This window comes from Hypanus sabinus, chromosome 4 (genome assembly GCF_030144855.1).
Source record: "Hypanus sabinus isolate sHypSab1 chromosome 4, sHypSab1.hap1, whole genome shotgun sequence".
NCBI classification, from domain to species: Eukaryota; Metazoa; Chordata; class Chondrichthyes; order Myliobatiformes; family Dasyatidae; genus Hypanus; species Hypanus sabinus.
Window position 1 is genome coordinate 36,739,665 of NC_082709.1, and position 17,602 is coordinate 36,757,266.

The 17,602-nt window shown below is 40.2% G+C and overlaps 1 protein-coding gene across 1 annotated transcript in view; it reads right to left on the reverse strand.

The window, feature by feature from the left end:
• tfpia (tissue factor pathway inhibitor a) overlaps positions 1-17,602 on the reverse strand; it is a 45,077-nt gene that overhangs the window by 21,888 nt on the left and 5,587 nt on the right. The window contains exon 2 of the mRNA XM_059966832.1: positions 11,562-11,762. Within this exon, the coding sequence (XP_059822815.1) occupies positions 11,562-11,762 (201 nt within the window). The remainder of the gene's footprint in view (positions 1-11,561; positions 11,763-17,602) is intronic.

A 17,602-nucleotide genomic window follows, 5' to 3' on the forward strand; every position in this document is an offset into this window, starting at 1 on the left:
CGTAGAAAGTGAAATTACAGACCAGCTAGCCTGACCTCAGTGGTTGGGAAGATCTTGGAGTTAATTGTTAAGGATGAGGTTATGAAGTACATGGACAAAGAACAAGATAGAACTAAGTCAGGATGGTTTCCTTAAGGAAAAATCTAGCCTGACAAACCTGTTGGAATCTTTTGAGGAGATTACAAGTAGGATAGATAAAGGGGATGCAGTGGATGTTGTATATTTGGAATTTCAGAAGGCCTTTGACAAGGTGCTACATATGAGGCTGCTTACCATGTTAAAAACCCATGGTCCCATGGTATTACAGTGAAGTTACTGGTATAGTTGGAAGATTGGATGATTGGTAGGAGGCAGCAAGTGGGAATAAAAGGGACCTTTTCTGATTTTCTGCCAGTGACTAGTGGTGTCTCGCTGGGGTTGGTGTTGGCTCCACTTCTTTTTATGCTGTATATAAATTATTTCGATGGTGGAATAGAAGGCTTGGTTGCAATGTTTGCAGATGATACAAAGATTGGTTGAGGGGCAGGTAATGTTGAGGAAACAGGTAGGAAGCAGAAGGACTTAGACAGATTAGGAGAACGGGAAAGAAAGTGGCAAATGAAATACAATGTTGGAAAATACATGGCCATGCATTTTGGCAGTAGAAATAAATGTGCAAACTATTTTCTAAATGGAAAGAAAATCCAAAATCTGAGATGCAAAGGGACTTGGGAGTCCTTGTGCAGAATATCATTAAGGTTAACTTGCAGGTAGATTCAGTGGTGAGAAAGGCAAATGCATTGTTAGCATTCACTTCAAGAGACCTAGAATACGAAAGCAGGGATGTGATGCTGAGGTTTTATAAGGCATTGGTGAGGCTTCACCTTGACTATTGTGAACAGTTTAGATCCTCTTTTAAGAAAAGATGTGCTGGCATCAGAGAAGGTTCACAAAGATTGTTCCAGGAATGAAAGGGTCATCATACAATGAATGTCTGATGGCTCTGAGTCTGTACTGACTGCAATTTAGACGGATGGGTGGGGTGGGAGAGATCTTATTGAAACCTTTTGAATGTTGAAAGGTCTAGACACAGTAGATGTGGAAAGGATGTTTCCCATGGAGGGTTTAAGTCTTGGACAAGAGGGCAGAGCCTCAGAATAGAGAGGTTATTTAAAACAGAGATGCAGATGAATTTCTTTATACCAGAGGGTAGTGAAATTGTGGTATTTGTTACCATAAGCAGCTGTGGAGGCCAGGTCGTTGGGTCTATTCAAGGCAGGGATTGATGACACTGGGAAAATGCTGGGGAGCAGGCTGACAAGGGGAAAACAGGATCAGCCATGATTGAATTGAAGAGCAGGCATGATGGGCCAAATGGTCTAATTTTGCTCCTATGCCTTATGGTCTTGTAGATTGCTAACTTCACTTAAATATGTTAATTCAAACGCTATCTTTGTTACTTCATTACATCACTAATTTAGTTTTGTTACTTTTTGGCTTTGGTATTTGTTATTTCAAAGCGTGTCATCCAGTGTCGATCTCCTGACTCAGTCTCTCAGCAGTTGGTTTATTTTAAAATAACTGCTATACTACCACAAAAAATCAATGTTTGTGCAATTAATTGTGTTAATCGTAATGAAAACTGAAGTTTACAATTTTTTTATAACCATACTTAAAGTTTTGCGGATTTAGTCATTATGCACATCCACTTCGCACTTAACAGACGAGTAAGTGCTTATACCTGAATAAACGGCATCAGGCTACCTTCACACAAATAAAACAACAGTGATCAAACATAGCAACTAAACTGACGGAAACTAAGAGGACATAGAAGGAAAGCCTCAGTTTAATCTCTTTAGAAAGAGGCAAGATCTCACATAACATAACCTCCCAGCTCCCAACTGTACCCCAATGATTTTTAAAGTTGTCATCACTAAGGGGATAAGCTCCAACTCCAACTACTAAACACTCCCTGTGGTGTGTGTCTCAAATAGTGTCTAACAATCAAGTCCAGCTCCTGGCCTTTACACATGTCTTGGCCAAGTTCAACAGAATCATTTCTATGGTAGGAGAAGGGGCAAAGGCAGATTACTAGTGCCTTAAAACCAGTCGCTTCAGGCAGATGAGGCTCATCTTGGAAAATGCAAGATTTGATCTCAGACCTCCGCTGCCTTTTGGCAATGCCCACTGATAGGGAATGGCTTTGGGATTAAACCACTGAGGAGAAACCCGCAGCCGCAGTTGCTAAGGTGGTCCTACATCGAGTTCAATGCTGACTGGCAATATCTGCGACGGCACTGAGGCCAAACCGTATCAGACTCTGCCGTTCCTTTGGATTCATCGGCTGTGTGAAGAGGGAAAGCCTACTTTCATGGGGAACAGCTCACTCTCCACATCATACTGCCTAGGCTTGCGCATCACATAGACAGCTAGGAGAAATATCCATGGTCAACCTCAACCTAGGGTATCATTGTATGTCCCAACCTAAAGCTGTAGAATTATAAGACCAAAAGCACAACCTTCTCATACTGGATTAAATATACAGCACTGATCTACTTCTGGCACCTAAAGCAAGTCATAATATTACAGCCCAGCACCAAGTTTGCATTCTCCCTGGGACTACATAGGTCTTTCCTGGACAACACGCTGGAGGAACTCAGCAGATCAGGCAGCATCTGTGGAAACGAGCAGTCGACATTTCGGGCCGAGCCCCTTCGTCAGTCTTGGCCCGAAACATTGACTGCTCGTTTCCATGGATGCTGCCCGACCTGCTGAGTTCCTCCAGCTTGTTGTCCATGTTGATTTGACCACAGCATCTGCAGTGTACTTTGTGTTTAGGTCTTTGCTGGGTGGTCCAGTCTTCTCACACCTCCCAATGATGTTTAGGCTGGTGGGCGAATTGATGCCGAGTGTGCATATGCGTAGTAGAATTCGGAAGGGAAGTTGATGGGAATGTTGTGAAGGCTGGATTAGTCTCTGTGGGCTCAAGGATGTTTCCCATGTCCCTCTCTGTGACTCTTATCATTTTAATTGTAAGGCCCAATTTATTGGGTGCACAGTCTAAGCCTTTCAACATATTTACCCAAATTTTTAATACTTCATAACAACATTTTCATTACAACTCCTGTCAATTACAACTTTTCACACTTCAACCCACCTTCAGCCTCTCATACGTTTCATTTTTAGCACTGTAGTCTTGGTGCTGTACTGTAGGGACCTAAAGAATTCTCTCACTAGGGGTTTCCTTGTGCATTTTCTCTCAAAGTGTAACTAAAGCATTTGGTCATCAGAGATAATGTTTATGTCCAAACACCTTAAACTTGTAACAAATGTTGGAGCTGAAAATCTACTTGCTGGGAATAAAGGACCAGGCCCTCAGAACCTGAGAAAATATCCCATTTATGGCATTAATGAAAGAACCTTTAAAATAGTGATCAACAAAAACTAGAATGAACTTTCTGGTTTAATGCCAGGCGAATTCCACACTTTTTAATATGGGAAATGTGAGATGATACAGGTTGGTAGGAAGAATCAGAGGAGAAATAGACTAAAGGACATAGTTCTAAAATGAGGCACACACCTACAAGGCATAGAAGAGAAAAGCAACAATGTTACGATGACCCTTTATAAAACACTAGTCCAGCCTCAACTGGATTATTATGTTCAATCTGTGGTGGAATCAACAAGCGTCCAGAAAAGATGGCTCCTCCAAAGAGAGTCAGCATCAGAGGGATAAATTAGAGCTGTCTTTGGTAAAGAAAAGGCCAAGGAAAGAATCAATAGAAATATATAAATATTGACTTCACAGATGGTTCAATGTTTGAGGGCTAGTTAGGGCATTTATGGGGTGGCACAGTAGCATAACACTATTACAGTGCCAGTAATCATAGGTTCAATTCCTAGTGCTGTCTGTAAGGAGTCTGTACATTCTCCCCGTGACCATGTAGGTTTCCTCTGGGAACTCCACTTTCCTCCTAAGCTCCAAAGATGTATTGCTAGGATTAGTAAATTGTGGTCATGCAAAGTTGGTGCCAGTAATGTGCCTCCACTTGCACAAACCTCGATGACTGATTTAACACAAGCAACACATTTCAATATAAGCTTTGGTGTACATGTGTGTGACAAATTAAGTTAACCTTACAGGGAAAGAGGACTAAGGGTAGGTTGCAGGGTGTCATTGAAATCTGGAATTCCTCAGCCTACAGCTGTGATAGTTGCATCTGCAGAACTGCTCATGTTTACAAGTTGTATAGAACCAGGTTTCATAGTTTCCTTCAAAAGAAGATGAGATAAGTACATCTAATGTGGTAAAACAGTAAAGGCTATGGAGATGGTGGAATTAGAGAGATGCCTTGACACAGCGGGCTGATAGGTTTCCTTCTGTAACTATTTATTCATCCTATGAAATTTACGTCCAACACTTTGTGAATGAAACAATCTGAAAATATAGGGGAATATGGGCTAAAAGCAGTCAAATGGAATTAGCTTCAATACACATTTCGGTTAGCATGAATGAGTCGGGGCAAAGGGCCTGTTCCCACGTGGAATAAATCGATGAATCTACAAATCAGCAATGCAGGCTGAATTTTGCTTTAAATAACACACAGCCTGTCATGAATTGTAAATGATATCTTTGAATTGCATGGTACATCACTCTGTCAATATTGGACATGTCCCAGCTTATAGCTGGGAACATTATAAGCCTAAAGCATAACCTTGTAGTGCAGGATGAAAATTTCTAGCACTGAGTCACTGCTATCTCACAGCACTAATCTCCAATATTATCTGTGTGCAGCTTGCACATAGCTACTGACCAGATTATTGAAACTCCACTATGCAGATGAGCAGAAATGTTCTGGTAGTCAGCTGATCTGAATAGTTAGCAAAACCCAACTCAGCTCTGGTTTTTCATTTTCCAATCGTCAAACAGATAACATACAGTATTTGAACAGAAACTCATTTTGCAGAAGTACTTGTATGTCACCTTTAAAAGCATATTCTACAAACACAGACATTTTACATATTTGCCAAAACTGAAATGGCAAAAATAAAAATGAAAGTAAATTGAAATTGGAAACATGAAACATCTTATTGCATTGATTAAACTTCTTAAAGATACCATACTTGTTGGGAAATGGTGGTCAAGCTGAATGGTACTTTGCTGCTATTTATCAGATTCTGCTTTCTTGCTCTCTCACAGAGAGCAGACTCCTCTCAGACACTCTGTTACTGCAGTGGTAAAAGTGATCAGCACTTGCTCTGGAAGTAGTGTTTAGCTATTGTCTGGGAAGCATGCATCATCAGTGGTTTGGAAGCATGCAGTCATCAGTGGTTTGGAAGCATGCAGTCATGGAAATACATTGGTAACCTTCACGATGTGAAAAGTTCAGGTTGGGTTCTAGAGAATGTGTGAGGCAATGTGATTTTACGTCTAAGCTCAGGCACGATTGCTTGGGCAAATACATGGAAATGTTGGGATGGATGAGTAAGTGATGCACTTCTTGTCCTTTCAGTTATTGTCCTTCCCTCTTTTGCTGCCATAATACCATTAATCAAATCCCCCCCCCCCTTCCAAACAGCAAATGAATATATCAACTTATTCACTTTTTCTGCATTTGAAGGAAACAGAATTTGGAAAGATAATTACTGTCAGAGACAGCTGAAAGTGAACCAAATCAACAATTTAACGCATCACTAAAACAAGGAGAGAAAGCTGTGGAAGAGACTGAAGCAAAGCTTATTTTCCAGCATTGCTCACTTTATAAAGTCCATGTTTAAATGTCAAAGAGTCAGGCCTTATTCCCACTCCTAAGCTTGTGGGCCCCACTGCAGGCATTCCAATAGGACTCTGAATTCAGGCTTTAAGGTATTTTGGAAACATTAGTGGCGGGACGAAGGAACATATTTGAATGAACTGAAGGATTATTTATAAGATCCCTCAGTAAAATTAGTCAAAGATAAATGAAACACATTCTTTTAGTCTCACCAATTCATCTGGCAACGTAATATGTAAATGTTTTGTGTGCACAGAAGCTCTTCCTGTAGGTAGGAGCCAGATCACTCATCACTCCATTCCATGGGCATCAAAATCACCTTCCTAGTAATGCTGGACTCTGTACAAAACTGTACCTTGCAGCCACTGCTGTTGAGGCAAGATGCCAATCAGCTAGCCAGCACCCTGACTCTGTAGTGATCCCTGGGCGTCAATGATCTCTCGTAGTGCAGCATCAATACTGAAAATAATCTCAGGAGGTAAGTTTAATCCTCTAACTAAATTTTAACAGTGAATCATTTCTTGAACCTGAATGACACTCTACATCTGCTCTTGACAGAACTTGCCTTTTTGTATCAGCTTAGGCAGATGCAAAAATGCAAACGTCAAACAGACTGAGGATACAACTGAAATGACTGTCAACATGTGAAGATGTGTCGGCAACTAATGATGAATATTAGGGTGGGAACAACTGATCAATGAGTCTATAGTTTTACATCAATAGATTAATTACGTATGGTAAGCCTTTTCATCTCAGTCATCCACTTATTCAGCATAGACCCCATAAAAATCATAAAATCTAGAAGGCATGGAATAAGGAAGTTATAACCACCATCACAAACTTTTTTACATTGTTGGGATCAGTTTGTACTTCTTCCTATTTATTCAAAAGTGACTTGATTGGATTTGAGAAAGGATATCTTGAAAGTACACAATATACTCTGTTTAATCAGTCTGCCCGGGTGCTTACATATTTTACAAATCTGAAAATTCTCTTTCAAACATAGCTTCAAAAAGACCATGAGACCATCAAACATAGGAGCAGAATTAGGCCATTCAGCCCATTGAGTCTGCTCCACCATTCCATCATGGCTGATCCCGGATCCCACTCTGCCCCAAACACCTGCCTTCTCGCCATATCCCTTTAGCCTGGACCAATCAGGAAACTATAAACTTCCACTTTAAATATACCCAATGGACTTGGCTTCCACCACAGTCTGTGCAGAGCACTCCACCGATTCACTGCTCTGTGGCTAAACAAATTTCTCCTTACCTCTGTTCTGAAAAGTCGCCCCTCAATTTTGAGGCTGTGTCCTCTGGATACTCCCACCACAGGAAACATCTTCTCACATCCACCCCCTATCTCGTGCTTTCAACATTCAGTAGTTTTCAGTGAAATCCACTGCGCACCCCCCCCCCCCCCCCCACCCGCCCGGCATTCTTCTAAATTCCAGTGAGTACAGGCCCAAAGCTGCCAAACACTCCTCATATGTAACCCCTTCATTCCCAGAATCATCCTTATGAACCTCCTCTGGACTCTCTCCAATGACAACACATCCTTTCTGAGATATGGGGCCCAAAACTGTTGACAATACTCTAAGAGCAGCCTTACTAGTGTCTTATAGAGACTCAGCATCATTTCCTTGCTTTTATGTTCAATTTCCCTTGAAATAGATGCCAACATTGCATTTGCCTTCTTTGTCTCAGACTCAACCTACAGATTAAACTTCTGGGGGTCTTGCACGAGGACTCCCAAGTTCCTCTGCACCTCTGATGTTTGAACCTTCTCCCCATTTAGATAATAGTCTGCACAATTGTTCCTTTTAAACATGATAACAAACATGATTCTAATTTTCTAAACTGCATTATCATACAATTCTTAACACTGTAATCCATCTGCTGCATTTTTGCCCACTCTTCCAATTTGTCCAAGTCCTGCTATAAATCGCACTGCTTCCTCAGAACTACCTATCCCTCCACCATCTTTGTATCATCAGCAAACTTTGCCACAAAGCCATCAATTCCATTATCCAAATCATTAACAATATGAAAAGTAGCTGTCCCAACACTGACCCCCGAGGACCACCACTAGTCACTGGCAGCCAACCAGAAAAGGCCTCCTTTATTGCCACTCGCTTCCTCCTGCCTGTCAGCCATTCCTCTATCCATGCCAGTATCTTTCCTGTAACGCCATTGGATTTTACCTTGCTAAGCAGCCTCATCTGTGACACCCCCTCAAATGTCTTCTGGAAATCCAAGTAAATGACATCCACTGCACCTTTGTCCATCCACCCTGCTTGTTACTTCCTCAAAGAACTCTAACGGATTTGTCAGAAAGAATTTCTCTTTATAGAAACCATGCAGACTTTGACTTACTTTATCGTTAGTCTCCAAGAACCCCAAAACCTCATCCTTAATAATAGAATCCATCACGTTCCCAACTACTGAGGTTAGACTAACAGGCTTTTGATTTCCTTTCTTTTGCCTTCCTCCCTTTTCAAAGAGTGGAGTGACATTTGCAATCTTCTAGTCCTTTGGGACCATGCCAGAATCAAATGATTCTTGGAAGATCATGACCAATGCATCCATTATCTCTTCAGCAACATCTCTCAGGACCTGGGATGTAGTCCATTTGGTCCCGATGGCTTATCCACCTTAAGACCATCCAGCTTACCTAGCACTTTTTCCTTTTAATAGTACTCACCCCTATTCCAACACTCACGGACCTCTGGCACACTGCTAGTGTCTTTCACCGTGAAGATTGTAGCAAAGTACACACTAAGTTCATCTGCCATTTCTTTGTCTCCCCATTACTACCTCACGAGCATCATTTTCCAGTGGTCCAATATCAACTCTCAGCTCCCTTTTACTCTTTATATAACTGAAAAAGCTTTCAGTATCCTGATTTATATTATTGGCTAGTTTGCCCTCATATTTCACCTTTTCCCTTCTTAGAGCTTTTTAAGTTGCCTTTTGTTGGATTTTAAAAGCTTCTCAATCATCCAACCTCCCACTCACATTTGCTACCTTATATGTCCTTTCCTTGGCTTTTATGCAGTCCTTAACATCCTTTGTCAGCCAAGGTTGCCTACCCTGGCATTTGAAAACAACTTCTTCCGTGGGACGTATCTATCCTGGGCCTTGTGAACCATTCCCAGAAACTTCAGCCTTTTCTCTGTTGTCATCTCCACTGGTATTCTCTTCCAATCCATGTGGGCAAGCTCTTCTCTCTCTTTGCCTCTGTAATTCCCTTTATTCCATTGTGATACTGATGCACGTGACTTGTGCCTCTCCCTCTCAAATTGCAGTATGATTTCGATCATACACACTAGTGAAATTTAAGGAACTACTAGACAGGTATATGGAGGAATTTAAGGTGGAAGGTTATATGGCAGACAGGATTTAGGGTCGGCACAATATTGTAGGCCAAAAGGCCTGTACTGTGCTGTATTGTTCTATGTTCTATGTATGTTCTATATTATGATCATTGTCTTCTATAGATTCCTTTATATTAAGCTCCCTAATAATGTCTGGGTTATTATGTAATGTCTCATCTAAGATACCCTTTCCCTAGGTAGGCTCAAGCACAAGTCACTCTAAAAAGCGTTCACATAGGCATTAAACAAAGTTCCTCTTTTGAGATCTGACATCAACTAGATTCTCCCAATTCCCTTGCATATTGAAGTCCCCCATTATAACTGTGTCATTACCCTTATTACATGCCTTTTCCAGCTTCCTTTGCAATCTCAGCTTCACATCTTGACTACTATTTGGAGGCCTATATACGATTCACATAATGAAATTTTTATCCTTGCAATTTCTTAACTCCATCCTCAAAGACTCAACGCTCCCTGACACTATGTAACCACTTTCTGAAGATGTAATTTCATTTCTTGCCAATAGAGCCACATCACCACCTATGCCTTCCTGCCTGTCCTTTTGATACAAAGCATATCCTTTGACGTTATGCTCCTAACTACTGCCTCCTTTCAGCCTCGACTCAGCGATACCCAATGCGTTATACCAACCACGAGTCCATCCACCTTATTCTGAATGCTACATGCATTTAAATACAATACCTTCAGTCCTGCATTTTTTGCCCTTTTGAATGGAATACTTTTTGTTGAGGGGGATGGCCACAGGAGTGCTCTCCACTATCTGACTTTAGGGCCAAATTTTAAGTTGTGCAATTGAAAAGGTTAGTTTCAATGCCATAAATCAAACTGTTTTGCTCAATCAATTTCATGAAATGCAGAAGTTCTGGGTCTAAAGCATATTTCCACAGGTTTCAGATTCTGTATTGATCCACCTACTCACATGCTTCCCTCTGCAAGCTCCAGCATTATTATCCTGTTTCAATATGCTGGTCAGCAGAGCAAAATCAAACTATCAGCAAAAAACAAGTCTGTTGTTGTTGCTTTTCAGGGAGTCGGGAAGAAAGGTAACTGGAATTATCTGCAATATTTATAAATCACTGTATACACCTCAGTCTTTACAAAATCACTGGAAGATTAGCTCCAGATTTCAAACATTATATGATGAGTGACAGACAGACATCTGTGGGAGACCATCTCTGAAGGTTAATAAACTAAGTGGTCCCATAATTTAAAATGAAATTTCAATCAAACATCAGTATTCTAAATGACTTACTACCAAGAGGTTTGTGGCCAGAAGAGGCCAACATCACTCAAGCTAATGAATTAAAAATGAATGTTTTTCAATTTCAGCCATGTTCTGAATTGGTGAACTGCTTTGCTGTAACTCTTTACTGGACGTGATTGATGGGTTAGTCACACAAGGGAACAAACATCAGGTTATGGTGATTTATTTCGCCATGAGCCTCCGACATTGTTCTTCTTACTGCAAGAAGGATGAGTTTGTCTGGCACATGGCTGAAAAGAAATGCGAACATCCATTTCCATATGTCATCAATAACTTTGATTGGACATTTCCAGTTTTAGTGATTTGGTTGTTAATGCAAATCTTTTATATATTGGTTCTGTTATTTTCTGCTCAGATCACAGGTATTTATTTTTTGTAAGCATGCCAATGAATATACAGTATTAGAGACTTCCTGATGATGGATATATTGAGGAAATATTTGGCTGTTGTTAATTACAGTCTATAAAATATTTTCTCCTGTAATCCATAAAATCTAGACATTTTGCTTTTCAGCTGGAGCATCTATCTTACAGTTGGGATTGCATAGCAAACTCATTGGTTTTAAGTTTTCCACTCTACACGTTGATTGCAAAACTCTGAAAAATTCGAAGAATTAGCCACCAATTTCCATTAGGAAAACATTTATGCAGCATCTTATGAAGTGGAAACTGTAGGGCAGAAAAAACTGATTTTAGGCTTTAGGACAAGAGAAACTCAGAGGCACACTTCATCTCTTGCACAGCTTCTGATCTAAATCAGCCAGGAAAGAAAGTCATACAGCTCCAATGTTTATAGAACAATCAAATGCCTCTGGGTCATAATGATGTTATGCATAAAGTTATAAAGTCTCCAGCTTTAGATGTTTTTCATACCGGTCTGCAAGTTAATATGGGCCATCTCCAGGTTGTGTACACCTGACATGCAACCTCAGCATATGAGCAAACCCCCATATTATTACACTGAAAAGTATGGCATACATAGGAACATCTAAAGACAGGAGCAATTTCTTCACTCTTCCCAATTTTAGTAATAATTCTTTCTTTCCTCCTTAGCAAACTAACATGCTGTTGGTGGCAATCATTGAAATACTGTGGTTTCAAGGCTTTACTCTACAATTGGAATCCCTCATTGAGATAAGTGAACTTACCTTTCACTTTACACTTGGCCAGACATTCCTTCTTGGTTTCAAAATTGTTTTCATTTCCATTACATCCACCGTAGATAAACTCTTCACATTTTTGTGTTAAGATGTTGTAGAAATATCTTCTGTTCATAGCATTACAGCGCCCAGGCTCGGCTTTTAGCAGGCATATTTCATGGCCATATGGTAGCTCATGAAGCGCGTAATCTACATAAGAAAAAGACTGGTGGTGTAAGCAAATCACTTATTCATTTAAAGTACAGCTTCCCAACCTTTTTTATGCCATGGCCCCCTACCATTAACCGAAGGGTCTGTGGAGCCCAGGTTGGGGACTCTGATTTAAAGGTAAATTTAAAGGTTACATTTTGTTTTGATTTTTTTCTATTTCTTGTGCCTGTTTACAAATGTGTAAATTTTGAAAATAATACTCGTGCTACTAAAAATCCACCTTAAATCATTATGAGCATTTTAAATTAGATGTGACCTGATATCACATGAGTCAGGAGACTTACTGTTATTTGAGAAATTTGTTTTAATTTTATTTTATTGTTTACTTTGTTGACCAAAGTTGCAGAATATTATTTCCATTTCAAGAACAAAGATGTTTCCGTTGTTTTTAGCTTAGCCCTTAACCTGCTGAAGTCAAACAAACAGCTTTTACTGGAATGCAGAAAATCAAAAAGCACAGAAAGTTATATAGAGGGAAATCTGCGTCTTAAATCACTGACAGCAATTCTGACTGGCTTCAGCTCAGTTCTAGAGTTTCAAAAAAAGTTTAAAAAACAATCCTTCCTACATGTTTATACATTAATAAATAGCTACTTAAAATCTGAAGTGGAAATAATTTGGTCTTTCAATGTAAGCAAATGGCTGCAGTTTTTCTATTTTTATTACAGGGATAGTAGTATTTATGATCATGAGACAAAGGGAGCTATTTGGACTGTCTACCAAGGATAGTTAGCTCTATGAAATTATTACTGAGTCTTTCTCATACTGTTGATCTGATTCTACTTTCTGATTCCAGATTCCACATTGTATATAAATCTTATCTTTCTTCTCGAGGCCTTTTTGTTTACAGTTCTATCAATTCTCACCATAATGGCAGGTAACAGTGGAATCATTTTGCTATAGGAGGGGAAGGAAAATCTCAGAAAACTAGCCTAACTGTTCAGCATTATCGAAACAACTGAAGTACAAGACACAAAGTTGCACAAGAGCAACTTATCTCAGTCATTTTTTTTAAATGCATTCCTTGAGAAGGGAGTATTGCTGGTAAGTCCTGCATTTATTTCCTATACCATACTTGGCCTCCACTTTCTAAGTTGACCCTGCTGGACTCGTCTCATTTTCCAGTCTCTGGTTTCAACATCGGTTCTTTCCTTAACTGCTGCCAGCCACACAAGGCCAGGAATCTTGAGGTATTCTCCGCAGCACTCAAAATGAGGAGAAGCAATTTTTTTTAAAAAAAAGTGGCGTAGGCCTTTCAGGAAGGATTTGGGAAACCACTTAACCATCCTACTGCACGTAATTGATGGCAGGGATGGGTGAATAAAAACTTCCCATTGCTGTACTGCCAGCAAAATTTAATATCGTACTGGGCTTTACACGCAAGTGTTTCAAAACCAAGGTAGAAAACATTGCACTCCAAAGCAGTGGGTAGAGCACCACAGGAATTCAAAGTTAATTTCTGGCTGTTGAATTTAATGAAAATATTGGTTGAGAGACTATTCTGATCTTATAACGCAGAAAAAAGGCATTTAGCCCACTGCGCTTACATCCCCTCAGGGATGTAATCCCCTTAGTCCCATTCCTACCCGCAACTCTGTAACTTACTTCCTATCAATTTCCTTGTAATTCTTTTTTTAAACTATTAAACTGCACTAGTCAGCTATCAAGCTAAACTGCTCCAGTTTCCACCCCCTTTCCAAAGACGTGCAGGTTAGGGTTATTGAGTTGTGGATATGCCACTCAGTGGCCACTTTATCAGGTACATCTGTGCATTAATGCAAATATCTAATCAGCCAATCATTTAGGAGCAACTCAATGCACAAAAGCACGCAGACATGGTCAAGAGGTTCAGTTGTTCAAACCAAACATCAGAATGGGGAAGAAATAAGATGATCCAAGCATTTTCTTGGAATGATTGATGGTGGCAGATGGAGTGGTTTGTGTCTCTTAGAAACTACTGATCTCTTGCGATTTTCTAGAGTTCACCGAGAATAATGCGAGAAACAAAACATTGTCCAGAGAGAGGCAGCTCTATGGGCAAAAGTGTCTCGTAAATGAGAGAGTTCATAGGAGAATGGGCAGAATTGTTCAAACTGACAGGAAGGTGATAGCAGTTCAAATAACCACATGTTAAAACAGCAGAATGCAGAAATGCATCTCTGAATTAACAACATGTCAAACAAACATTGAAGTGGATAGGCTGCAGCAGCAGAAGAGCAGAAACATACTCGGTGACTATTTTATTAGGTACAGGAGGTACCTAAAGAGAAACTACTGAGGGTATGTTGAAGCATGAAGCATGGAGACTTTTGGGGGCTTGCCCAGCACAATCCTCGCCCAACAGGAAGCACACACGGTTGGGAAGAGAATATGCAAACTGCACAGGCAGCCCCCAATTTTACCCAGGTCATTAGAGCAGTGAGACAGCAGTGTTAACCCGTGTCACTACGTTGCCAATATTCAGCCTTTAATCAAACACAATGTTTTTCATTCATTGCTAAGTGCCTTTGTGAAGACAGTAGAGAGCGTTCTTCTGGGCTTCTGTTGTCAACGTAAATACGTTTGCCCAAATGCTGCATTTACCAGAAATATTCTGATCTAAGGTTTAAATTGCTGGAGCGATTGCACAAACCAACTTGTACTTGCTGGCTTGAGAATGTTACAAAGTAATTTGATTGAAATTTTCTCGGCATTAAGGAGAACGGAGATTCACACAATGTTTCCACTGGATTGGAAATCTAGGTATTCTTCAGAAATCTAAAAACTGTGACCATCAAATAGAAAAGCACAGGAAGCTGATTATGACAGAATTGCCTGTATTCCTAAGGACTTCAAGCTTTCAGTAACCACTGATTCTTCCTACTCCACAATTTGCTATCAGGCAGGAGACAATCAACGACAAATTCATCCAGCAGATACACATTCAACTATGAACCTATCAATTTAAGTTGAGGAATGTGGAATGTTCAGGAAATCATATGTCCTGTGGTATAACAAGTATATTGATTCAGTTTTCTGGATTCCTGTAAAATGCTGGTCTAGGTGTTGATAACATGTTCTGCATAAGTTCCACTAAGAGCTTTTCTCAATGTAATACACACACGAGCACACCAATATCGCAGAAAACCATCTCAAGGGAAGTGGCATCTGTCACAATCTGCTGCATCTTGCACAGATCCCAAAGTAGTTAAATTATTTGATGATAACTTTGAGCATAGATATTTGTAGTAAGGTCGAGAATCACTTACCCGCAGGATGGAGATAAACTAACTACATTTTGAGGGAAAGAGGAGATTAGAGATAATGCATAATATAACTTTCAGGTTGAGAGGGGTGTCAGGAGGTCAGACAATCCATTATGTGGGATGCCCACCTCCATCCAATTCGTCACCAAGTAATAACATCCAACCTATATTTAACTCGAGTGCTGAAAATTAGATAATTTCCTTACTTCAAAAATGGCTAAAGTGCAAGGCGCAAAATGCAATATTCAGAAATCCTAAAGATTGACTTTTAGGTAGTGGCTTTACAATCCAATCAATGTGCTATTCCTTAATATGATATTGTTCAAAAATAGCTTAATAACAGAGAAGTCAATGGAATAACTGACTTGAAGTTTCTTGTACTTGCATTACTTAACAGAAGCTTCAGATACACAAAATCTAATTAAAGCAGTGAGAAGTGTATGCATTCATATCACATTTGTAGAATCTTAGATCACACTAAAGCAATTCACCAACCATTAAATATTACTGATATTCAATAAAAGGGCATCTACCTGAAATAATCTCCCTGAGAGATACTGCATGATCTGCTGAATATTTCTATCACATTTGTTTCAGATTTAGTTGCACCTGCAGTATTTTATTTTTGAAAAAAAAATTTGATGTGTTGTCAGTGAAGTACATTCATCTTTAGGTTAAAATTATTACAGTGAAGTACACAATTTTTCTGTACATATTCTTAGGGGGTAAATTTGGTATAGCATATTAAAACCTAGACAGAATGAGCAAGCTGACAGAGCTAATTGTGATGATGCATTTATGATAGAGCTGCGTTAAAAGGTAGGGAGAACCCTCATTTTATGAACACTTACACTATGTCACTAGATGGAAAAAATGCACACTACAATCTGCTTCTCAGCAACTAAAAGGAGATGTTAAGAGAACAGTGGCAGTTTATTCACTGTGGCAAGTATCAGAAACACCTCTCAATTGATACTACAGTTAGACTTGTCTACCTTCTTAAAGATGATTATAGCTTCTCCAATGTCCCCGTTACATCCTTCTCCAAACAGATGGTGAAATCGTGGATTTGTGGTTCAAGCTGAATGAGGATACAGCCTATTCCAAATACATTGTTATTTCTTCAGCTAAGGTATGACCACTTTTTGTAGATCAGGACTGGCAGTGAAGTTGGACCGAACAGAAGACTGTGAGAAGGAGCCGAGTGTGCTCAAGGCCAGACATAGCTGTAGATGTTTAAAACAGTCCTTCCAGAAGGCATCAGCTGCATCTTTGTCCTTGATAAGTCCACATCTGTTCCTGGCTCTCACAGTGGTGTAAGACCTTGAATATTTGGACTGAAGACGCCCTTGACAGCACTGGAGAACCCAAGCATGTCGCGACCATCAACAAGATGCCGAGCCCACAACATACTCTCTATCCACCATCTGCTCCTTAGGTCATGTATTCTCAGTCTTCAGATACCTGTATGGATGTTTCTTTTCCCTTCTGAACGGATGGAGTTTCTAATTCAAGGATGCCATACAAAAGCTGCATCAATTCCCCAATTCTTTTCTTCCAAACTCACCTCCACTGACACCACAGGAGTGAGGTCAATCTTTAGAACTAGTGGGAGCTTGATTTAATGTACGATGACCACACTCCAGAAAAAGGGTAACCCAAGACTCCGTAGACAAGTTGAAGCATGCAATGTGGCATTTGTTCTCAGTGAGCTAAAAGTCAGTTTATTCTCTGAAGCAGATGAAATCTCTACATGACAAGGGACCTCTACCAACCTGCTTAACAATGCCCACCAATCATAAATAATAACTACTCGCAATTTCCCAGGCGCCACCTCTCAAGGAAATTCTCCATCACATTCGATTCACCAGCACAGACTTTAATCTGAATAGGGGAAAGGGTACTTGCAGATTAAGAGCTCAGACCAGACACAAAAGGCAGTTTAGAGGGCACCAGCGATCCCTACCTACCCATACACTTCAGAGGTGTGGACCACCTACAACAGGCACCTTAATGCATTGGCAAAATATCAGCGATGCACAGTCTCCAAGATCAAGCAGCAGATTGATTGTATGTCTATAATGTGACACTAGGCACAGGAGTATTTGTACATAAGGTAACTGACAGAAAATAATAAAGTAGTGGTGTTTGGGGAGTGTTAAGGGGCAGGTAGAGTTGTTGATCAGACTTACTACTTTGGGAAGGTAATTGATTTTGAGTCTTCTGGTCCTGACATGGCTTCCTCTCTAACGAATGTGAGATAAACAGTCCACAAGCAGGATGGGTGGTGATACTTCCTGATGTTACTGGACCTTTTCTGGCACCTTTCTGTATACACGTATTTGATGGCAGGTAGGCTGGTGCCAGTGATGTACTGGGTAATTTTAACTACCCATTGTAATGCCTTCCTGTCCATCACAGTGTAGTTTCCTTCCATGCAGAGATGCAGCATGTTAGAATGCTCTGGGTCACTCATCTGTAAAAGGATGTGAGTTATAGATGTGCATAGTCCAACTCTCTCCAACCATCTCAGTAAATGGAGACATTGGTGAGGTTTCCTGGCTCTGTTGGATA